We start from the raw sequence: 24,431 nt of genomic DNA on the forward strand, positions 1-24,431 counted from the left end.
AAGTGTCCTGATTTGAAGCTCGGACAACATCACTGAATAAACGGCTCTTTCAGCAGTTATCAAAAGCAACTTACAGTTGCCTGTTATCCACTGAGTTGTTTTTGGCTGTAGCAGCTGTAGAACCCACAGCTGTGGTTTTGCCAGCTTCAAGAGGCCGAACGGCTTGGAAATTATTTAGTTGTGACTAGCCAGTAAAATGTGTAGCTGCGTGCCTCATGCTGTTGGTGGGGAGTCCATGTTGGCTACTTCATACACGTACTGGCGCGTACATAAGATAGACAGAGACAGGCAGTAAAGACAAGAGAAGGACTGGGGGTAGGGGGGTGGTGGGGGACATACCTATCCCCACGGGGTGTGAGGAATTTGAACAAATACCTGGCACAGGCATGCCAAAATAGGGGAGAGGGGGGAGAGGACCACGGAGGCATGAGAAAGCCAGGCTTCCTCATACAAGGAGACGGACAGGTATAACCACTTATTAGATGGAACTGTAGACTGAGCGAGGAGTGAGAAGGTGGCAAAAAGTTTTAATGAAGTGATATTAGGGGCTCTCTCTTGGCATCTTGGTATTTACATAGAGATGGAAAAAAAAAAAAAAGAGCGAGATGATTATGAACTGTGAAACCAGACATTTGGCAAAGAATATTGCTTAACTTCAACATGCAAACATGGAAAAAAAAAAAGGAGTGGGAGGGCCGAGAGGGTGCGAGTAACCGTGCTGTTTATTTGTCTTTGTCAGAACACATCAATCTCAGTCTGTGCAAACACATTATATCATTTTTAATTACATTTACCGGAGCTGTGGTCTTTGTTCCAGTGTGATGTGTTTCACCCTATTAATTTGCCTGCATCAATCTCAAGTATGCAAATATGGAAGATCATGAGGAATCACTCATGTGCTCCTTCGCTTCAGCCGTCAGCACGAGGACGTGGTCACTGAGTGCAGCTGCAGACTGAGCTGTGTAGATTTCATATCTGCAGTGATTACTTCAGCTGTTAACTGCATTATATTAATCTCTTATGAAATATAAATGAATTTAGAAAATAAAGGTTTTACTTTATCTGCTGTACTGATAGTTCTGCAACGAACAATTACTGTTACTGTAAGATTATTTTATGAATTGATTGACAGTAATGGCCCAGAACGTTTAAAAGAAAATGCCAATGTTGCCTTTTTACAGTTTGTAAAGCCGAAGTGACTTTGTTAAATAGCTCATGTTGTTTGATAGACAATCTAGAAAAAAATCATCATCACAAACATTCATTGTGCTTTAAAAAAAAGAGGAACAAGAAAATGTTGGGATGAAAATAATCTTAAAATGACTTGAAGGCTTCATCACTGCATTTGCTCCAGATCAACTACTCAATTAATCAATTAACTGTTTCAGCTCTAGATACAGTGTCTTTGTGGTATATAGTCAATACATTCCTTCAGTTAAAATGCTTTATTAATAGACAGAGACGGATCATATTGGAGTCTGTCCTTCATACTGAACCTGTGTGTTTCATTATACTAATTGTGTGCTGGACACAGAAACATGTGCTACATATTATCTTCTGGGGTTTCATGCACCTCAGATGTCAACCTATGGGGCTCAAACACTCCCTCAGATGTCTTTGTGCTACTGGGAGTTAACAAGAGGTTGGGCATGTAAAAATAAAATAGAGCTTGAGATCACACTCGTGCTCCCTTGAAAAAATAGACTTTGTTATTCTGTTTATCTTCATCTATTTACGCAGCACTCCCTAAAGAAGGGGCTGTAACGTGTCTAATCAGTGGGTAGTCACAGTATGACAAACGCCCCGACGCCGCAAACACTAACAGCTCCCTAACCTTTTCCTGGCCGTCCTTGCCGTCTCTGTTTCATTTCATTAATTAGCTTACCCATTTCTGAGCAAACTGACTGACAAATTGCCTGCAGGCTGACCGTCCTCACTGCCGTATAGCCTTGATTAAATGGGCGGACATTTTCGTGAGTGTGACAAATGGTTGTTGGACCAGGCTGATTCACAACTTGTGATGAGTTATTGATCCCCCCCCCAGCCCCCAGCCCCCAGCCCCCCCAGCCTGTCGGTCTTCACAGCACATCACATTTCTCCTGTTGCCTCATTGCCAGGCCAAGAGTCTATTCTGTGTGTGAGTACACCCTGGCATTTGGTGTATGTGTGCACCTTGATTTACCGCTTGTCATTCTTTGTGTCCTTTTTTAAAAAAAAATATGTTACGTTGTTAGTTTATTACCACACTTTTTTTTTTTTTTCAAAAACTGGCTTTCAAAAGATATATAAACTCAATATCTGTGCACAAAGCAAGACGTGCATTTTCACTGATTGCAGAGCAAACCCATTAATCAGGAAAATGGTCAGTAAATTAATTGATAGTTACAGCCCTATAGAAAATACCAACAAATGTCTTGTGGCCATGTGTCCTTGAGCTGATTCAGCAGTATTCTTGACTAATTTGCTTGTGAATATTTAGCTTTATAGCAAGCACAATCTCCCAACGTCTTGTCTGAAGTGCGGAGTATCTTTCATCTGTGTTGGCCCCTGATGTCTGCAGAGGGCCGACGCCACACATTGAACCAATATGCGCTTACCCCTGAAATCACAGAGCATTAGATTTGGATCTTGTGTGACCGTGACAAAGTCTGGAACCTGTTACAGGACGCTGAGCCTGGCTTTGCCGCCCCATCTGCAGAAATCAGATCAGCTTTTCACAGACAGGCTCACGTGGAACGTTATCATAGCAGCAGCACCGACCCCGGCAGCCTGCAGGGAAGTGAAGTCTTACTTTATGACAAATAATCACAGGTAGGACATTACTAAGTCGTAAGATAGACTGAAAAATGAGTAAACTCAAACTTTTACGTTATAGAAAATATCTATAGGCCTCCGATAGTCCATGCTTCACAGTCAGATGAGCCTTTTACTTCGAAACAAATCTCTATGAAACAAAATGTGTGAGCAGTTATTGTTCCTCTCTGGTTGTCTCAGTTAAGCATCTTTCAAGTCATAAAGCTCCTCAAGGTGTGAAGTTGTTCTCCTTTAGTGTCTGCACAGCTGCTGATTAGAAATCTTGGCTTGTAATTAGAGCCTCAGAAACCAGGTGCACGCCCCCTGGTCAAACTTTCAAGTCCTAAATTGAAGCACTGATTTTTTTTTGATTTTTTTTTGAACTGCAGGGTCACTGATGGAAGCAAAAATTGTTTCAATCTGCCCACTGGTGGCTGAGAGTCAGTACTGCGTCCCCTCATGGTAATCCAGTAATAATAGTGGACTAATTGCACAATGGTCCAGTGAGGACTGGTGACTGTTTGCCAACACCAGGGCTTGAACTTGGAGTCTCCAGAGTATAATGCCCCTCCTCATTCTGCCATCCCGCTGCAGATGTTCCCTCTAAATGATAAAAACCGAAGTTTCCAAATGACCAATGTACATTAAATGGTTCATTGTAAATACCGTTGTATGAGAGTAACCCATGATTGAAGCTAAGCTGTGGAAATGTTGGCTCACCATTGAGCTGGTAGAAATGAACACCGCTGGTGGTTTCATGCATCATTACTAGTCAAACAAGTAAAAAAGGAAAGTTCAGTCCCAGATGCACATATTTCTCATTGTTTGTTTTAGGCTGCAGCGACTGCACCGGTTTACCACAATCCAACCAAGTCAGGCGTTGTTTATATGACACATGGAGGCTCACAGTTACACACAGTTTACCATATTTTTGAAGTGGCTGTCGGCATTTAAAGGGGAATTGATTGTAGAGAGATGACAATGAGCTGGATGACAGAGGGTGATAGATTATCAATAACTTTAATATTCCCGTCAAGAAGAGGTATTTCAATTTCAATCTAGATGAGCAAATGCAGCAAATGACAAAAACAGTCCAGCATTTGCTTCAACAGAAGCAGAGAAGAGGTGACGTCTCTTATTTTATGACTCTAGTGTTCCTAGATGTGACCTCCATTAATATCATACAGCTGGTTCTCTGTAAACCTTCATTTGTTTCTGATCATTCACATGCACAGACTGAGTGACATCACGCTTTCCCACATCACTTCCTGTCTGTCTGTGTCTCTGTAGCCCCTCCCCTCCCCTCCCCTGCCCTCCCCTGCCCTGCCCTCCCCTCCCCTCCTGAACTGTTTTCCACAGGTCAATTACAATTAAACACTTATGCAATTTTAAATGACTCAGGTCATATGTGACATCAATAAGGGTTATTCGTGTAAATAACAGACTTTATCCGCCATATGTATTAGTTTTGTTTGTTTTAGCACAAGGTTTTGATATCCAAGTGTTTACATGTTTATGTTGTCGGATCAAGCTGATTGTTGTGGCTGCTGCATTACGTCGTTTCTCAGACATCTTCAATCTGATCCTTATTTCCATAGAATGACTGAGCTCATGACATCATAGGTCACTTCGTGGGTGCCTTGACTGAGATTAAATCAGATTAAGTATTAGTAAACACACACACTGTCGCTTTCCCCCCTTCTCTCCCTCCCTCCCACACACACACACACACACACACACACACACACACACGGTCACATGTCACTTCCTCTGTATGTCTGGACTTCACTTTTACATATAAATTCAAATTGGCTTTATTGACATGCCCATGATTAGGTATAGTATTGCCAAACCATGTTGCATAAGTGTTAGTGTCCCCATCTCCCAAACATACATGTACCACAGGCACACACACACACACACACAGAGAGAGAGAGAGAGAGAGAGAGAGAGAGAGAGAGAGAGAGAGAGACTAATGATTTATTACAGAATCATTGCTGTTGTGTTGATTGGAGATTTTTTGCAGCCTAATGATTTTTATACCTGGTGTTACAGAATTGAAGTCTGACATTAAAATATTTACTTTAAAAAAACGTAGCCTATAGGCGTTTTGTTATTGTATAATTAGATAAAGTAGAAAAAATTATCATAACCTTGGGATATTTAAAAAAAAAAAATCTATTTAGGTCATTAGCCGTCGCTGTGTCAGTTTATATGATGTGACGAATGTTCATTGAAAGGTTGAAAGGTTTTTGAATAAATAAATAAACGGAGTCGATATCGCACGTGTGTTGAGTAAATAAAAAGTGATTTAATATCAATGAATCGGTCATGGTGATATGACAAGGTCACTGTGGCGGTCCGGAGAGGCGCGTGGTAGTTTCCCACATGGGGACAGATATCGAGACGTGAGCGCGCTCATCCTCCACCTGAGGGCTCGTGGACAGATGACAGCACCGCCAGCACGGGACGGCTGGGGGCTCGCGCACGGTTTTCAGTCAGTTGTGTTGGTTTGTTTTTCTTTTTACAGTCACTTTTGTCGACCGTTAAACTCGTTTAAAGACGGAAGTCAAAGTAGAGTCAGGTCGTCACACGGCGCTGAATTAACGGGAGGAAAGTGTCAGCAGATGGTGAGTGAGTCTGGCTGCGTTTCACTGCGCTGGAGGTTCTTCATCACCGCTTTAAAGTCATGTTTCCATATTGTTTAAATTGAGTCACTGTCGTTGAATTTAACCTCGTGGCCAGTGGGTTGTCCGTGAACTATCTGAACTTTTATATTCCTGTGTAGGCCTATGAAAAAGCAGGTGAACTCATACTTTTTAACCCCTGGGCAGATGAGATGTTGCAGAAATGCACATCTGGGTTTTGGTCACATTAGCAGTCCAAGTCATACCAAAACAAGTTATGTTAATAAATTTAGGTTTGTAGAGTTACTTTACTGTGACTCGATATTTCACTTAATATCCTATTAGAGAGTGGGGTTTTCTATCAAAAGGCTTGGGATTTTTTTTTTGCTAAACAAAAATGGGAACATTTTACTTGTAATGCTATGCTGTGCAGGAACAAAAGATGTCAGGTGAACAGTGAGCAATGAAGCAGTGACAGATCAGTGCTGATCAGATAAGGTTGTCCAGAAACTCCATGTGCCTTTATGATTGAGACTTTAATCCTTTTTTGTTTTTGTGAGTTGTGAGTTGTGAACTGACTGAAAACACAGCTGTATTTTGAAATAGGTTTTAAAATGACGTAATGCCTCTGAACATCTGACAAAGACAGTGAGACAAACTGCTGTGACACACATGTACAGCACACATGTCGAGCAATTTTGACAGTATTCTTTGCAAAATGTAAAGTGCATTATAGCTGCCATACACACAGGTAGATGGATATGTTTCAAACATTTATCTCTGCCGTGTCAACGCTGGTGGATAAATCAAGCAAAGCGTGGGTCAGGGTTTTTGCGGGAGACATGTGGGGTAAAGAGGTCGGATTAAAATGAAAACAATTTCCCCACAGGGATCATTAAATTTCTTCTGATTCTGATTATAAGATTCCTCCCCATCTGATTCTCTGTTGAAGGTTGCTCATGCGTCAGGTTTGTACGACTAGATTTGTTATGTAAAAACAGCCTTGTTTAACTCAACAGGCGATTTTTTAAAATTAATGTTAACGATTTTAGGGTAACCATAATTCAAATAAGTCGTTACAAAGCATCCACAGCAGTTAGAAACATCATAATGATGTTAAAGGTTTCTACAGCAGAGTATTACATACAAAGTTACATGGGAATGACAAATTAAGAAAATAAATATTAAAAATACATGGTCAAAACTGATACAGCAGAGACTCAAGGTCTGTTGTCCCAATTATGGGTTAACCACCAAAAATCTGGGATGCCACTGTCCCATAATGCAACTCGACAGCATTTGCTGGCCCCATCCTGCTTTGTTAGAGCCCACGTCATTCAAACATCATCCCCCCCTTTTTATTTCTAATTCCAGAAACAGTCGGTCAAGCCACTTTTTAAAAAGAGGTGGAACACATGATATGAGAGTATATTATGATGATATGGTATCAATACATCAATATTGCCATTCAATTGCAGCATGGCTGTTTACTTTTACTCCAGGCATTTTAACTGCTATCATTTTTACATGCAACATTTTTCCAACGCATCAACTGTTCATTTCCCAAAAATGCATTTGTAAAATGGTGAAGTCACACGCTCACTTTGGACATTGACAACAATGTCAAAAGCAGAACTCTGCCCCCTGACCTATTGCTTTCTGTGCACATTTCAGATGCATAAGCTATTTTTACAGACAGTATCATTGTATCATTGTTCATGGGCAAATAGGGCAAAAGCAGTCGATGCAGCCTTGACACACTGTTTTCTGTTTCTGTAAGATTATCAACTAGAAAAGTTTAAAACATACATAAACCAGAACTAAATCCAGTACATGTCAGGGAACAAGTACGGGCTTTGTGAGACAGAAAAAAATTATTAGAAATTATTTATGCTACTGTATGTCAGGGAAATGTTGCATTAAGTTGCATGTAGGGCTATATTATGTTATAGAATAGACTTGCTAAGACGTGTTTTCAATAGAAAGACACTTCCGTTAAAAGTAAAAATGTCCTTTTTTTTTTTTTTTTTTTACAGATTAGATATTGTGTAAAACAATATAAATGAGATAAAATGGTATAAATGTGGTAATGTTATATTTAACTATAAATCTCAGTTGTGTACCCTCCAATATCTGGAGTATTTTCTTAATTGGAGAAGAATTGTGCGAGTTTTCACCAGCACATTGTAGCCTGCGCCATCTTAACTCCCTGATTAACATTTGGTCATCACACAGTGACCTCGATCACTGCACACAGCTGAGGAGCAGAGGGAGGGACGGCAGCGGAAAAGTTTCAATTAGATGGAATAAGGCCTGGTGCCAAGATGATTCCACACTTGTGCTTATTATCCGATGTTTTCATAAGAGAGAGAGAGAGAGAGAGAGTGTGTGTGTGTGTGTGTGTGTGTGTGTGTGTGTGTGTGTGGTGTGTGTGTGTGGTGTGTGTGTGGTGTGTGTGGTGTGTGTGTGTGTGTGTGTGTGTGTGTGTGTGTGTGTGTGTGTGCGAGAGAACATGTGCTTCTATCTTTGTGAGGTCCAGTTTAAATTTGAATTTTTGAATTTATATGTAAAAGTGAAATCCAGAGACACACAAAGTGACGTGTGACCGTGCGTGTGTGTGTCAGTGACTTTCAAATGTCTATCGACTTCAGACCTTCAAAGACCTCACAATGTTTAACTTAATTGCTATCTAGATACACACAGATTTTACTTGTGCATGGTGTTCAAAAGAAAAATAATGGTGTTTTTGTCTAGATTTTAAATGTAGACTAATGTCAGACTACTTACTAATTGACTTGGACAAAAACTAAATTCAGCTCTTGTTACTTGAGTAGCGACATCTGTGGCTGATGAGTAATAGTTTAAACACTGAACAAAACCTGTTATGGTTGAAATAGAAAGAAGTGATGCTACCACACCTTTATAACCTGCTCCACATCAGCTCAAGACCACATTAGCTGCACAAAACCACAATGTCAGCATTTTCTAAATGATGCTCTTCGTATTAAATTTTAATCTTTCAGAGACATTCAGTCCTATGTTACCAAAGAGAAAGTCGGATTTTTACTGATTATGACACAACATCCATTACTGTTTGGTGCTCTGGGGCTGCAACTATCTGCTACAGATATTGCAACATATGAATGATGCCACCAGATCAACACTTCACTAGAACTCTTGATCTGGTTGGCTCAAATCAAAAGGTCACTGCAGTGTCGTAAAGTGTCTGTGCCTTTTGTTTTTGTATTTTCAGGCTTTTATTTTACAGCTGTTGGAGCAGAACCTTTTTGGGCTCATTAGACATGATTAACATCTTCTTTGTGAAGTGAAATAAATAGGATAACTAAGCCTGAAATAGGCCTGAAACACAGGACCATGTGACGCTCAGAGAGAGCAAGAGAGAGACCCAGCATGTGCCCTGGTTTCGAACATCCACTCATCAATAACAAGTATTGATGTCTCCATATTTGCATTGTGGCTACATAACGTAGATGTTCAATTTAGGTTTCGTACATTGTGTTCACAGTGTTAATTAAACTCCCCATTATGAAATTATTAATCACCCATGAAACACAGCAAAAAAAATAGATGGTACTGTGGATATAAATAAATTGTATCGTTTTGAAGCATAAATACAGGAAATATAGAGCAGATCATATGTGACAGAGGAGACAATCAAGAGTTACAGAGCAAAATGAAGAACATAGTTTATTCAGAGCTTTTGACAATGAAACTGAAATCATATTCCCTACAAACCTAATCTTCCACATAACACCTTAATATGGTCAGATAATCTGGATAGAAAGAGGACAGGGGAGGTCCCGGGGAAAAAGAATACATCATGGTGAGAGACCCACAAGGAAAGAAAGGAGAGAAAGATATGTGGTGAAAGTAGATTACACATGACTGTCAAAGCAGATGTTGCGCTGTACAAAGTTTTGGGGTTAATCTGGTACTCAGAATTATAATTCAAACCAGTGAGAGTTGTAAAGCAGCTAGACGGGCTTCCACATTGATTTTGCAGATGAATGCTGTCATCTCACTGCTCTATTTGTGTTGGTGATGGTATCATTGGTTGCTGTTACAACAGGCTGAGGTATTTATGTGGCATGATATTTTGGGGTAAGATTTTATTTTACGCTGATGATGTAATTGAATTTATTTAAATTACTAGAGAAAATTAAGTCCATATTAGTAGAGTTTACTATGATTATAATAATTTGGGGTGTAAAATACACAATAGTAGATCTATGCACATGGCTTAACCTCCACTAAAATGAACAATAGACTGCAAGTCAAGATGTATTTCATTTATTTAGCCAAATATCATAAAGCATAAATTTGCACCTGGTTCAGCATTGTGATACCCTCTGTCCTCGACCCTCAATCAGTTAATCTATGGATTGCAGTGTTTCCCATACATTCATTTATAAATTACGTCCGCCACAAATAGATTTTTATGCTTTTGGTTCGACCAACGCAATATCGTTCAGTTCATGCATAGCGCTCTTTCTCCGTTATCTCCCAAACCAGTGGGAAACACGGGATTGTCTCCTGAATTAATCAATATAGTGCTGGTTCTATAAAGCATCTTAAAACTGTGAAAAAATATGCATTACAATTACAAGTTCAACGTGATGTCATCAAGTCTCTTATTAATTACTTTCCGGTTGACTGATTAGTCCAATTAATCAATTTGGGTTTTTTTTAATTGGTCAGTTGGAGTGATTTATTACTGATCCTAATTCTGCATCTGGTTAATTGTGAATATTGATAAATATTACAATAGAGAACAGGATATTAAAACATGTGTGACATAAACAAAGTCCAGTTCAGTGAACTAGTATCCACAGTAGCCACTGTGTAAAGAAATCATAAAGTTGATGTTTGGTGATGAGGCTGAGGGACCATCACATCGACCCGCCTTCATCATATAAGGCTGCGGATCAGATGCTGCTCTGGGGGTCCTGATAGTGTGAAGCAACAACTTCACCCTGACGATGTTCCCACTCATTCCTTTGTGAATGTTCTTATTGTGGAGTCATTTGAGATATTTGCCACCATCCACCATGATAAGGTTAGGCAACTCACATTCACGTCGCTCATGAACACACGCAAACACACACACTCTTCCCTCGTCACCTCCTCTAGCTCCTGTTGTCAGTTGTCCAGCGACACCTCGGCCCATTGACTGAGATAGTGGACCTGAGAGCTTGTTCATGTGGTGGTGTTGGCAGTATCCATAGTAGACACACCAAGGTCAGGGCTGCCTCCTCACTCATTTGTTTATTAACTAAGCATTGAGCAACACAAGCCTGGAAAAGTGTGTCTTTGTCATTTTAAATACCTTATTGTTCAGAATTGATCCAACATTTAGTCTATTTTGTCCACTTAATAAGGCACCTACATAGCTTTCGTTAATTTTACATTTAGCAATATAATAAGGGCCTTAGTAGGTATTTAGTTTTATTCATACATTTTAGTCAAACATATTTAATCCTGATATTCATCCTTTCACCTTCATATTACTTACAAAATGCTTAGGCCACAATGGTGATGCACTGGTCATAAATATGCGCGTCATTGTTTGTAGTGAAAGTATTGATTATCATGTGGTTAAAACAGTTTTGGTTTGTTTACAAACTAATTTGTTAGATACAGTAACTTAGATACCTGTATGTGTTTAAAGATATTCTTACCACTTTCTATAAAAGTAGTGGCTCTTATGTAAGGCCTGTGCGGATTAACAAAACCATTGGTGAGATTACCAGAGTCACGAGCACAGCTGTAATCCACAGCATATCGCCCTCTCCACAGCAAGACATCACCTTTACAACCCCTTCACCTCCAGTCCTAGTTTATTCCAGTTTTCCTCCAGAATTACCCCTCCCAGTATCAACCCACCCCCAACCCTCAACCCTTCCAGTCTATTGGCTTTAATCCATTATTTGTCAAAGATTACTCATCCTGTATCATTTCCAATCCTTTATCAGGAGTTTCTCCAAAAAAGGTTGACCTGTTTTGTGATTCATTTGCTTGCCCTTCAAAGTTCTATAAATACCCTCTTCGTGGTCATTAAAACTTATTAGAATTATGTAATACAAATATTAGTGGGACTCCAGACTGGCCAATGACAAATGGTAAGTGAGTAAACTGTTTCTCTCTCTTTCTCTTCATAGGCTCCATGATTGCATGGGTTCGTCTCAGTGAAGTTTTGCCCTTAGAGACGTTGGGTCGCCGCCAGGTTGAGGCCGTCAGTGGGCAAACCTCCACCAATATTTGAGTGGAATCCAGCATCAATCAAAATACTGGAACCAAAGAGATAGACCACCAATGGTAGGTTTGGATCTCCATCCATATAGTTGTTCATCATATAGGCCTACAGCATATTTTAGATTTTAACTGATAGAATGTGAATAGATGCATTGATGTGAAGACAGACATGACTGAGCATGACGAAAAACTACTAAAGCATCTGTTTCAGCAGAGTTTTGTTATATCTACCTTGTTTTAATATTCCTTCTCTGTTTGTTTGTTCTCATTCTTTCAAGACTGGAGGCACATTAGACAAGAAGGCCCTAAAACAAGAGTACTAAATATACACCAACTACTCTGCAAAGGGGACGGAACAACCAGCAAACACCTTTTGTGTCTTATCCTGTGTGGTTCTTCTCCTCACAATCATCAAAGCTGAGTGCTTTTACTGAACATGTGTCAGAAAGGGAGGTCCACACACATGTGAAGATGAACCCATATGTCACTTCCCACTTCAGGAGGGATCTTTTTCCCCATTTCCATTTGTTGTAGTCTTTTGACTACCCTGCACTTACTGGTTGACTGACATGGATTCACCCATATTTGTACAGTATAGTAGTAGTTCTTGTCGAATGTTTTCCAGTTGTGTCGGTGCTTGCCACAGTTGAGGATTACAGTTGTGGGGTTGATTTCTGTCCACTGCCCCAAGGAGACTGAATGTGGATATTTTGTCATGATTCAGTGGTAGATTTTTCTGGAAATGGTTGGGCAAGGTAATGACTAACTACAGACATATCTTTTCATTGCCAGATGCAGTTGCACGCCTCTTTTGCTTAATTTAAACATCTGTTTTTATGAATAGTTCCAAGTATTATAAAATTCTGCATGTTCATGCATGTTTTTTAGATAGTAGTTTAAGGTGCAAACTTGCATGTCCTCAGCAGCATGTTGCATATCCGTATGATGATCAGCAGAAACTCTCTCTGATGTTTAGGTAGTCCTCTGGTGGTCTGATTCAAACAGGGATGCTGAGTAAGAGACTGCAATCCATAAACCCAGATATGCTGTCAGCCACCTTAGTTCTCAACTCCTCCCCTTCTGTGGCATACATCTGAGCTATCAACTTTGGCACCAGACACCATGTAGAAAACCTTCTCAGGTGACCTGTGTACTTACCTTTTCTCTCCATATTGATCTTCTGCTTAAAGCTAGTAACACAAGTAATGTCAGAGATAGATCAAAGTAATCTCTCTCTGTTGTTTTCTTCTCTTCTTCTTATCTTTTGTCAGGCATAGGTGAATTCTCAGCCGTAATGCTGAGCTGTAATGAGGTATGTCTGTCCTGAGAGACTAACTGTTGCAGATGATTGCTAACAGCCGTGTAGTTCGGGTCAATATTATCTATGCCACAGCCAGCACCCAAAGCAAGTCTTTACCAAACTAACAATGGCCATCAAACATATATACAAACCCTTAGAGAGAAAATGTGAAATTGTTAAAGCGGTGACATGACTGGACAAGAAAGATCAAGCAAACAATTTTTCAGTTGGGCCCATCGTACTGGGAAAAAGTGACAGTTCCTTAATTTGGAAAGAGAAATGCATGTTTTTGTCATTGTGGCATTATATTAAGAGCTTTATCCAAGTCGTATTGCTGCTGAATTATGGTGATGCATTATGTCTGTAGGCATTTGATTTTCTGAAAGTGCTGTGTTCTTTGTTTTCTCATGCCCATACCAAGGGGTTGTGAAACTGGGAAGAACTTTGATCGTAAGAATTGGCATGTTTTCTTTTCTTCCTCATTTTTTTCTATGCTTTTTTGACTGCATGTTAGAAATGGTTTTATCATATCATCCTGTTTAAAGTTAATTAGGAATTGTCTGTCTTGTAGGCCTAATCTGCATCTTGCCACAATATTATGAATTTTACCTTATAATGGTCTGTAAATCCTGGATGCCTCCATCTCCACCCTCCTGCACCATTGCATTGTTAGTTTATAGCATTTATCAGTTCATGCCCCCTCAAGGCTTCCCAGTTATTGTTTTGAACTGAAATGATCCAACCCAGCATGCACTTGTGACGTCTGTTGAGCCCAACCTAGCCCTGCTACTCCTTGTCAAACCAATTCTTGCAAATTGGGGGTTACAGTAATATATTCCTTGTGCTACTGCTGACATCCTTCATTTCAGCTCACCTCACTGTACTCCCCTCAGTGAGTATGATTGAATTGGTTTGTTACTGAATCTTCCTGTGGACCTACTTCAAGAAAACCTGCTTTGTTGTTTGAGGGATCTATCACTGAAGGACTGTACTGGGAAACAGCATTACAGTTTGTGGAAAGGACACTAAACCAAGTGACTGATTAGAGTCCTTGGAGGGGACTGTCCCCTTGGTTATCATTGGACACTATGAACCATCAAACATCTCTTCATGAGGAAGAACTGAAAGACTGACTGTGACTTTGTCATTCACCATACTTAACTTTTGTGACTGTACCGAGCTGCTTAATTAGCACAGCAACAATCAAATCAAGGTTTACTAAGAAATACTGAGAAACTTAGCTACACGATGGGAGCGGCACGTGTGAAACGCCGCTTCAGTGCTGTGGTGGATGGGCCAGTGGAGGAGGAGGAGGTCATGAGGCTAGCACAGAGTGCTGCAGATACGGCTCAGGCAGGGGGGAGCCCGGTTGGGTCACGGACCCCAAGCAGCCCCTCCCCGACCCATGCCCTCAACGGCAAAACTCTACCTCTTCAGAGCAACACCAACAATGCACGGAGGCAGAGTGCCATTGGAGAGTCATTTGGGGGAGATTCAGGAGGAGAGGGTGGGTTGAGAGCAGGAGGAAAGTGCTCAGGGCTAAGGAGCGGAAGAGGCGGTGGTGGAGGAGGAAGAGGTGCAGGTCGTGCGTCCTCGGACCGGGATTCACTCTCTTCTCCCTCCACTACCCGCCGCCGGCGTACCAGACGCTCAAGCCGCCGGCCCCGTCAACGCTTTGTGGGCAAGGACGGACGCTGCAACGTCACCTTCGTCAACATGAGCGAGAGGGGCCAGCGGTACCTCAGCGACCTCTTCACCACCTGTGTGGACATCCGCTGGCGTTGGATGCTGGTCATCTTCACCCTCTCCTTCCTTCTCTCCTGGCTGCTCTTTGGATTTGCCTTTTGGCTCATTGCCTCCGCACATGGGGACCTCTCCATCCGGCTTCACCCCAGCTCAGGTTCCTCTCCGGGATCCGGAGAGGCTGGTTCTGGAGAAGAGTCTGATAGAGAGGCAGTTGTTGAGGAGCCCTGTTTCCTCCAGGTGAACAGCTTCATGGCCGCATTTCTGTTCTCCTTGGAGACGCAGACGTCCATCGGTTACGGATTTAGAAGCGTTACCGAAGAATGCCCCCTGGCGGTGGTGGCGGTCGTTTTGCAGTGCATTGTGGGCTGCATTATTGACGCCTTCATCATCGGGGCGGTCATGGCCAAGATTGCCAAGCCCAAGAAGCGCAACGAAACCCTGGTGTTTTCTGAAACGGCTGTGGTGGCACTGAGGGATGGGAAACTCTGCATGATGTGGAGGGTCGGAAACCTACGCAAGAGCCACCTGGTAGAGGCGCATGTCAGAGCACAACTTTTGAAGGTGAGTGAAGGAAGATGTTAATAACCACAGTGAGAAAAAGAGAGTCACACAGTATGGCAATGATACAAGAGACAAGGGTTCTCTTTGTAAGGAGAAGGTCAGAGCAGTGATCTGGTGGGGTTAAAATAGACTGGGGGAAATAAAATAGAATGAAAAAAAAGCACCAAAAAATAGAGGTTGCAACTGTGAGAGATAGCAGTAGTAATAGTGGAAAAAAGGTTGCAGCAGAGAGAAAGAGAGAGCACTGAGACCATCTGGCCTGTATTCTGTGGACCGTAGTTAATGAGAGCTTGTTTTATTTTCCCTCTGGGGTTAGGAAGATTTACCATGGATTAACTTGCCCACGATTCTTTAACTGAGAGCTATTGTCCTCTGTCATCTCATTTTCTCTTGTGTGTACTGTATCTACACTGTATGTGGGTTTGGTTATTGTACTGTATGTATACTTTAGTTTACCCTATTGTCTGATCTAATGTGGACAGTTTTAAACATGTTTCTCTTTTTTTGGCTACATGTGTATGCTGCCAGAGTGGTCCGCAGGGGCTAAACTGTGTAACGCTGAAGCTAAAGCATAGACAATTTGATATCTCTTAATAGCATGACCATATCAAAGTTCAGACAGGGCAGATGGGATTAAGTTTGCGAGGATCAAAGAGATACAAATCTAAATGCTGGAACTGAATATTGTTCTATAGTAAGGGTTGAGTAAGCAATGTAATACCACTAATGCATAAGCCCATGTATTGATGGCATGACTAATTCAACTGAATATAAATACCAAATACAAAGTTGGTTAAAAACTTTTGATTTCCAATGCCTTTCTCTGACCTTTGGAAATCAGGTAAATTGTATCTAAAATGCCCATATGCATTATGGCTGTAAAGGTGACAGAACAAATCTTTTCTAAACCATGATGTCTCATTTTATAGCCAGAATTAGAGCTTAAACTTTATCCATTTTGATGGCCCATTGTACTTCAGTGTGTCTCCCCTGCCATTTGCTTTTGCTTGTTTCATATTGGAAATCATTTCTAGTGTCCATTTATTTTTTTTCCCACATGTGAAAATCAATTTGCAACATTAGATGTGGAAAGTTTTATGTACCAAAAACGTGACTTTGTTTTACTCTCTTTTCCCAACTTGCTCTCAGCCAAGGGTGACACCAGAGGGAGAGTTCCTCCCACTGGACAATGCAGACATCAACGTGGGTTTTGACACAGGCACCGACCGCATCTTCTTGGTCTCACCTGTTACAATTGTCCATGAGATTAATGATGAGTCACCCTTCTTCGAGATGGACCAAAAGACTCTGGAGAATGACTCTGAGTTGGAGGTGGTGGTCATACTCGAAGGAATGGTGGAGGCCACAGCAATGACCACGCAGTGCCGTAGCTCCTATCTGGCTTCTGAAATCCTCTGGGGACATAGATTTGAACCAGTGCTCTTCGAGAGGAAAGACTGCTACCAGGTGAGAGGGGAAAGATATCTGAAAAGCCTGAAATAACATATTCATTCCCCTCACCATAATTGGGAGGGATGTGCTTGTAAGTGTTTTTTAAGCTACATTTGAAGTGTGGCCCAAGGGATTGCAATGTTTGCAGTAAAAATATCAAATTTGGACAGTGTTAGGTCAGTTGGTAGAGCAGCCGCCCCGTGTGTTGAGGCTACAGTCCTCACTGCAGGCAGCCCTGGTTCAAATCCCGCATCGAGCGGCCCTTTCCTGCATGTCATTTCCCCCCTCTCTGCCTCCTCATTCCTGTCTCTCTCTCGACTGTGCTATCCAATAAAGATAATAATAATAATAATAATAATAATAATAATAATAAAAGATAACAAATTAAATATCGGAACTGTCGGATGAATAGATTCAATTTTATACACATTCACTGTCCCCAAATGATGAATCCCCCCCAAAAATGTAATCCCTGTACAACTTTATTGTACAGTGAACATGATAAAGTTCCTAAACATATGCTACTGTGATGATGAAGTTAGCATTTTGCTCAAAGCACCACTCAACTCAAGTACAGCTTCACAGAGCCTCGAGCTTGGTGATAGATACTCTCTTGTCACAATCGAAATAAATGAAAAATAAAATGAAAAATTCTTGTGTTCTGCCTTCTTTCAGGTGGACTACTCCTTCTTCCATCGGACATATGAAATCCCTACCACACCCTCATGCAGCGCTAAAGAGCTGGCTGAGGAAAAATACATTCAGAGCTCTCGATCCTCATTTTGTTATGAAAATGAAGTGGCTCTGCAACTTGTCTCCCCTGATGATGAGCCTGGCAAAGACCCTGTGTGTCCCTCACCACAGACCCGAAGGCCATCTCTGACAGAACACCTCCACTACAACTGAACTTGATCTGACAGCAGGCCTCAAGGAAAAACAGGAAGTTGACTTATGACTCTGAAATATAGGCAAAATGAGAGGTGGTAGGAATGAGCAAACCAAGGGAGACAGGATTTAAAGTAGATAACTTCATGCTTTTGTCAATGTCAGGATTGTTTACAGCGATTAGACATGGAAGAAAGTCTAAAGTAGTTGCAGGTTTAGAGATTAATTTGCAAGATAGATGACAAGATTTATCAGAGAAACAGGAAGGAAATAGAGGGATAGATAAAGAAATGAGGTTTACAGTCAGTCTATTAACTTATAATAACATAAGTTATTACACTGACCTAGTTGTCTGATTGGCCCCGGCAATCTGTCATAATCATTGAAAACTGTCTGCTAAGTCTCACATCTGGCCCATCACTATCACAGCACACTGATCTTGTTCCAATGCCTGACTTGCAGGGAATGCAACAGCACCTCATGGTGGCTCGTACTTGCAATTGCATCTTTTTTGCTCCTGGAGAAGGTTTTGACCTCCAATCTAGACGGCTTCTGTAAGGAATAAATGGTAGTGTACTTACTACTCAGGAATGTACTCCAATATGATGCTGACTTATCACTTTCATGTTTCATTTTCTTATGGTAAGTATGGACAGTGCACATTTTGTGATACTTTATGGGGTTCTGGGGGGAGGGGTGGGGCTGTTGAGAATGTAGTTGAGTTATTGGGTAGGCTACTTTTAGAGCCAAACTGAGCAACAGTAACATGAAGAAACAGCTGAAAACTAGCAGCGGCTTTGAGCAGTTTCTCCCATGTGATAAACTGTATGCTGTTAATTGTTGGCGCTTTTTTTTTTTTTATGTGTCATGAAAACAATGTTCTTTGAAATTTGCTTTATTTAATCAACAGTTTTGTTTTGAATTGAATGCCATGAAGTCAAAGGAAGCATTGTCATGTTGGTCATCTTCACTGCCGTGGTGCACAATAACAAATAATGTTGGCTGTGTCCAGACCAGTTAACCACCACACATTCTTTCTTGCATGACTGTCTGTGGTATCTTTTCATGTTCTTTGTTGCTCAAATCAACCACTCTGCTTTGCTCTGTTAGTAGATAGGGACTGTGCTGTAAAATTATAATCTTTTTAAGTGTCTTGGGACTTGGATGACCTTTTATGTTTTCGGACTGAATCCAAAGCAAAAGAAACTGCTCTCACTGACTGTAATGCACCGGAGGCCTGCAGCCACCTCCAGCATCACTAGAGCAGAAACAAGTTAAACTGAGCAGAAGTGTTAATATGAAGGTGATAAACTGTCTGCACAAACTGGCAAGGGTCAAACTGGAAACTAGATTGACATTTATAGAAAATTGTTCTCTATTTTTGTGCCCATAAAATCGCATCACACTCTCCCAATTATAATGTGGTACTGTTGGTTTATCTCACAAACTGTGAGAACAGTGAAGTGGGTGGTGCCTTCGTAACAAACTACAGATTTTGCAACTGGTCCTTCATCTGTAGCAATTAATTGAATTCAAAATGTGCTTAAAAGTTTATTTTTATTGTATGTATTTGCATTATGCTATTCTCGCAAGAGTGTTTTTCAATCACCTTAACATTTGTAGTATGTAGACAAAATGTCTATGCAAATAATAACTGTGAATCTGCTCAATGATTGAGTAGTCTATAACTATGCACTGATAACACATAGATGCTTTTAGCTGAATTAGTTGACTTTGCAATAGTTGTAATTTGTAGGTGCACTACAGAGCACCTGAAGTGTTTTCATTTATCTTAGATTGTGTAATAATTTCCACTAAATTATACCACCTGGATATTTGATTACAAAAGGTGTTGTAGAAGACGTAGGGAGTGTCAGGAATGCACATTTATATTAAGTGTTGACCATTAATCAGCCTGTCCAATGCACAGCCTGGGAACTTGTTCTTTGTTCTTTGCACTAAAGTAATATATGGAAACTATATCACTGATGAAGCTCTACAACAGCACAGTAGTGTTGCTGGATCAGCACAGGTTAACCTCAATGCGTCAGTCGCAGTGTTTCACTTGAGTTCTTGAGAAGATATTCTGTGGTAACCTCAGGGGGTTGAGGGATTTATGACATATTATCTGTTGCAATTAATGTTAATGCTGTTCTGTGTTTGTGTCTTCACTTACACTTCTCCTCTATGGCTACCATGTTCTATTTATAGGCTGCACGGTGGGTCATGTTGTTCACCCTGCCTCCACTTCCATGAAATGTAACTTGAACTTATAGCACCATCACTTTAACTAAGATAGCGCTTTTTAAACACACCAGAAAGATATGGACAGATGGATTATTTGGTATTTTCACTGGTTGCTTAGGGTTCGCCTCTCACAGTAAAAATGCTACATTTTTTAAAGCATACGTATTTATAATATATATAGTGTAAAGTACATAGTATACTGTAATACTGTGTATATTTTTAATAAATTAGTGAGATGAAATCAGTGAAGGCTGTAGCTACCTTTCCTTGGTTATTTTTCAAAAGTAAAAGAACATCTCTCTGCTCCAATGTTGAAATGTAATTTCGAGGCTGCCTCAGGCACGGAGCACTTACAAGTGAAACTGAACTGTGTTGTAGAGCAAATAAAACAGGGATTGCATTGTAATTGTTGGTTGATTCTTCATTTATCCACTTTGTAGCTCTCCTTGCGGCTCATGCTGCAAGTCAATAAAGCAAAAATCTTGTTTTGTTACAGAGAGAAGTGCAAGAAATGTTTTCTACACACTATCATCCTCCTACCTATCAGAGTTGAGACTGGACTTTATTTTGTATTTAATGAAGTAGTTAGGAGTAGGAGTAGCTATGGAAGAATTTTAAAACCTTCTGATAATAAAATATACTGTAAATATCTTACCTTATCAATTAAAGGAATATTCTAAAGCATAAATGTTTTGATGACATTTTCAACTTGAAATGAGTGTCTGTAAAATGTAGTTGACTAGTTTATTTTCCTGAAACAACTTCCTGTGAATGACCGTCCTACCACTGCTGATAAATTAAAAATAAACACCTCACGTGAAAATAACTACATGATAATAACCTTTATAGTGTGCCTGCTATAGATAAAACACAGGAGACAACAAGGAGCCCAGCAGTCAATGACAAATGCCACTCAAAATTAAATGTGGAATGCATGCCTAATATAACAGTTTATCTAGGCCTGCATTACTTTTATCCGTAATTCTCCCTGAATGGCTCTCTATTTGTGACATGCTGGCAATAACAAATATCTATTCAATTTAATCATATTGTAAAAAAATTAATACATTGCCTCATTTGTCTGTAATGTGATTTGGGCCATACACCAAGATTAGAAACTTAAAAAAAATACTGCTACTGCAGATGTCTGGTAAAATAATGAGTAATCTTGACAACTTATTGGCCTCGTGTGGTTTTTTAACCGCATCCAAAACTCTTGCAGTATATTTAGCACGGTAATTATACTTTTTCTATGTAGGATATTGTGTTGTCTACACTGATATTTCACAAGTTCAAGCGGTGACTCCTGTGATATTTACACCGGTGTAAATATGTATCACTAGCTCCAGCACCCTGGTACCTCCGTTACACGGGTTCAGGCGGATTTTCTGGGATGAGCTGAATCACGCGCCTGGAGTCAGATCCTTCCAAGTAAACCGTGGGTTGTGTTTGGACGGGGATTCGAGCAAATCCGATCCCAGATCTGCGTCTGCGGACACTCGCCGCCACAGAAGTGGTAAACAAAGGGCGCGCAAATTTCCCTACTCTAGCGCGAGAGTGCCGCACAGCCACCTGCTGCAGCGCTCCTATTGGCTGCGGGACACGTCACTCACGCATAGCCCCGCCCCCTCGACGCACGCATTGGTTAACGGCGGAGACTCCAGCGCAGCCGTTGACGCCATTTGTCGCCGCTGCCGTTGCATGCCAGTCGTGGGGCGGAAAGCTGCCGTCGTGTTTACGAGGCGGGACTACTGCCCGGTTGTAGGCCTTGATTGGAGTGGTCCGTCTCCGGGGCTGGGCTCACAGCCGTCTCCTCGTACCAGGTTGGTCCACGGGCAGGAAGTGTTTCTCCGGGGCTGACGCCGCCGCCGTGCCCTCACTGCTCTCCGTCTGTTTTATTCTCAGAGTGTGCGGCTTCACTGAGAGAGCGGTGCAATGATAAAAGCCGCATATGCGGTAGCCTATACACCTACCAGGCAGCAAAACACCCAAGAAACAACCTCATCCCGGTTCTCCTCGCACCACAGCCTTATCCACGACTCAGAGCGGAACCTGAAGGTGAGAGATTTAATTGCCTTTGCCCTAATCCAACTCGTAAATAGCCGGTGTAATATCCTAAACGTATCATATTTCAGTGGGGCAGGCTAGCCTCGGTCGGATAGTCTAAATGCGGTGGGATAACGCCTAAAAATGAAAAAGGTTGGTGGGACCAGTGGCGTTTGTATTAGCTTGATTTATATGTACGCCTTCGAGGAGAGGCTTACATCGAGATGACCTGAAGTCTGGCCAAGGAAAACTGTTCGTCCAGTGGTCACATTATACAGGATTTTGACCCATATAATTATTAGGTGCACGCCTACTGTTAGCATCGTGTATAAGATAGTGATGATAATAAAAACCTACTGGTTTATTCCAGTGAAAATGGCTTGGTTTAGTGGCTTCAACATGCAAGCAATTCCCACAGTCAATTAAAGGCTGGGGCCCATGTGATTGTTCATGTCTAATGTTCAAGGTGTGGTTGGCTTCGTCAGTCTTTTTTTGTGCCGGAGCTCCTCCAGTCTTTAAAAATGCAGGTAATTTATAGGGGTCACGCCGCAGCTGCACTGCTCTGCAGCCGCACTGTAATTGTTATAGCCGGTGGCTTCATAATGTCACCTCTCCTCATCACCGGCCGCTAATGTGGGCAGATGTCACAATATCATCACCGATGCAATGCCACTTCGCATCAAAGCTAAAGAAAAAAGGCGTTTCCAGCCTCCCCTGCCCGTTTCACACACACGCACACACGCACCACAATCAAAGCGAAGGCAGGCACCCATTAATTACACACACACACACACACACACACACACACACACACACACACACACACACACACACACACACACACACAGACATATACAGCACAGGACCCCCCGCAGTGAATGACCTCAGTTGAAACTCAGGAGGTATTGTCTGTGGGCTGCTGCTCAGTGTTCAGGGTGTTGCTATGGAAGACAGCAGTCTGATTTTGGCAACTCCAGCTGCTGCAGGACGAGTTTGCTGGTCAGTCCAGGCTGTACTGCGACAACCTGTGAGGTCTTCGTCTATGTGTGTGTGTTAAAGATTCTGCTTTAGGGGAATTGTTGGCATCTATGGGACGCCGCTGCACCATCCACTGTCCCTATAAGGTTGATAAGCAAAGACAGTCATTTGTTACAGATGAGTTTGAAGCAGCAGTTAGTTGCACCGGCATCTTATCTGCAAATTTGACAGAGAATTGGTCATATGAGATTATTACTGCAGTACAGAATAAAGCTGGTGATCTTCTTTATTTTTCTAATAAATACCCACAAGAGCAACAGATGAATCTGTGGAGGAAAAATAGTCCTAAACAAATGTTGTATTTACTCCTGTTTGACTAGCTTTGCTACAAGTTACAGTGCCCAGATGTTTGGAAAAAACGGCCGGTCAAAAATACAGATCTGTGATATGAACCACCCAGCTCATTGTTGGGGTTGTCTCTTTGTTTGGTGTTTGTTTGTTTTCTGTGAGACAGTTATAGATTAATATTACGATACCAGCCCTTAAGAACAGATACACAGCTGTTTGTATGTCACTAAGGGATCACATATTTTCCACACTGACTGGCTGGGTGGTGCGGTGTCTTTTGTCAACATGTTTACACACCCAAAGTCATATTGGAGTAACAAGTAAGGTGACGGCAGGGTTGGGGACCTGGACTTGTCATGAACAGACAGAGAGGAAAAAACTGAGACTGAGATGCATAGCAGGGATCAGGACTGATGACATACCTGCTGAGGCATGGAGACACCTAATAGCTAACAAACACACACCATACAAGCCAGCACAATGGCCTTACCTGTCTGTTACAGTTGACAGCTTGTCTCATACCTTGAGAACCAGCTCTTCCCCTATAAAGCCTAATATTCGTCATAATTAAGATTTAGACTCTCCGCTATGTTGAGATACAAAAGCCATTGATGTATTTGCCCTAACTACCAATAATAAAATGTTTTATCATCAATCAAGTTTTCAAATGACTGATTTGTGGATCATCTGTGATTCGGATGACATTTTGAGTCGCTTACTGAGCAAAGCGACCATGTAAAGATTCTCTTCAGCGGCTTTGTGAATGTTAATGGACTTGTGCTAATGTTGTGTCATATGGGAGTTGATGTCATTACCAGATTCGAACTTGTAAATACTGTTTACATCAACATCACAACAAGATGTAATTTTTCTTGAACCGGTGATAAACAGTATCTCATGTGGCACTAAATAATGCAGGAGAAGGCAAAAAAAACATTAAAAAAACACGCGTGCAATGGCAGTCTGTCAGAGTTAAACCCAAATCTGATAAAGTCTTGTATTTGTACACTGTATTTTTCTCTTCTTATCTTCCTATTATTCAAAATGGTTGTCTCTGATGGTGTCAGTGATAATAATGATGTGAATCCTGATTCCTGCGTAACATTTAGTGGGAAATGATGTGTGTACGAGTCATCAGTGACAGTCACTTTCAAATGGTCGGTTATGGATCATCA

The 24,431-nt window shown here is 41.3% G+C and overlaps 2 protein-coding genes across 8 annotated transcripts in view; both read left to right on the forward strand.

Moving 5' to 3' along the window:
• The first annotated feature begins 5,183 nt into the window (after positions 1-5,183).
• Positions 5,184-20,133, forward strand: kcnj14 (potassium inwardly rectifying channel subfamily J member 14). 2 transcript variants are annotated; one of them, XM_085801392.1, is made up of 7 exons: positions 5,184-5,423; positions 11,600-11,756; positions 11,972-12,834; positions 12,965-13,005; positions 13,415-15,300; positions 16,450-16,767; positions 17,428-20,133. In XM_085801392.1, the coding sequence occupies exons 5-7, from the start codon at positions 14,242-14,244 to the stop codon at positions 17,656-17,658; spliced, it is 1,608 nt and encodes a 535-aa protein (XP_085657518.1). In that variant the 5' UTR covers positions 5,184-5,423; positions 11,600-11,756; positions 11,972-12,834; positions 12,965-13,005; positions 13,415-14,241; the 3' UTR covers positions 17,659-20,133. The 2 variants fall into 2 exon arrangements, with proteins under 2 accessions (XP_085657518.1, XP_085657519.1); XM_085801393.1 differs by lacking the exons at positions 5,184-5,423; positions 11,600-11,756 and having other exon boundaries at positions 12,257-12,448; positions 12,670-12,834.
• Positions 20,134-21,713: 1,580 nt separating this feature from the next.
• The window catches only part of myh14 (myosin, heavy chain 14, non-muscle), a 28,593-nt gene continuing 25,875 nt past the window's right edge, over positions 21,714-24,431 (forward strand). For all 6 annotated transcript variants that reach the window (XM_085801396.1, XM_085801397.1, XM_085801399.1 and 3 more), the window contains exon 1: positions 21,714-21,942. The gene's annotated coding sequence lies outside the window, so the exon portion shown is untranslated. The remainder of the gene's footprint in view (positions 21,943-24,431) is intronic.

Source organism: Trachurus japonicus, chromosome 16, assembly GCF_045865225.1.
Source record: "Trachurus japonicus isolate A0001 chromosome 16, Traja_1.0".
NCBI classification, from domain to species: Eukaryota; Metazoa; Chordata; class Actinopteri; order Carangiformes; family Carangidae; genus Trachurus; species Trachurus japonicus.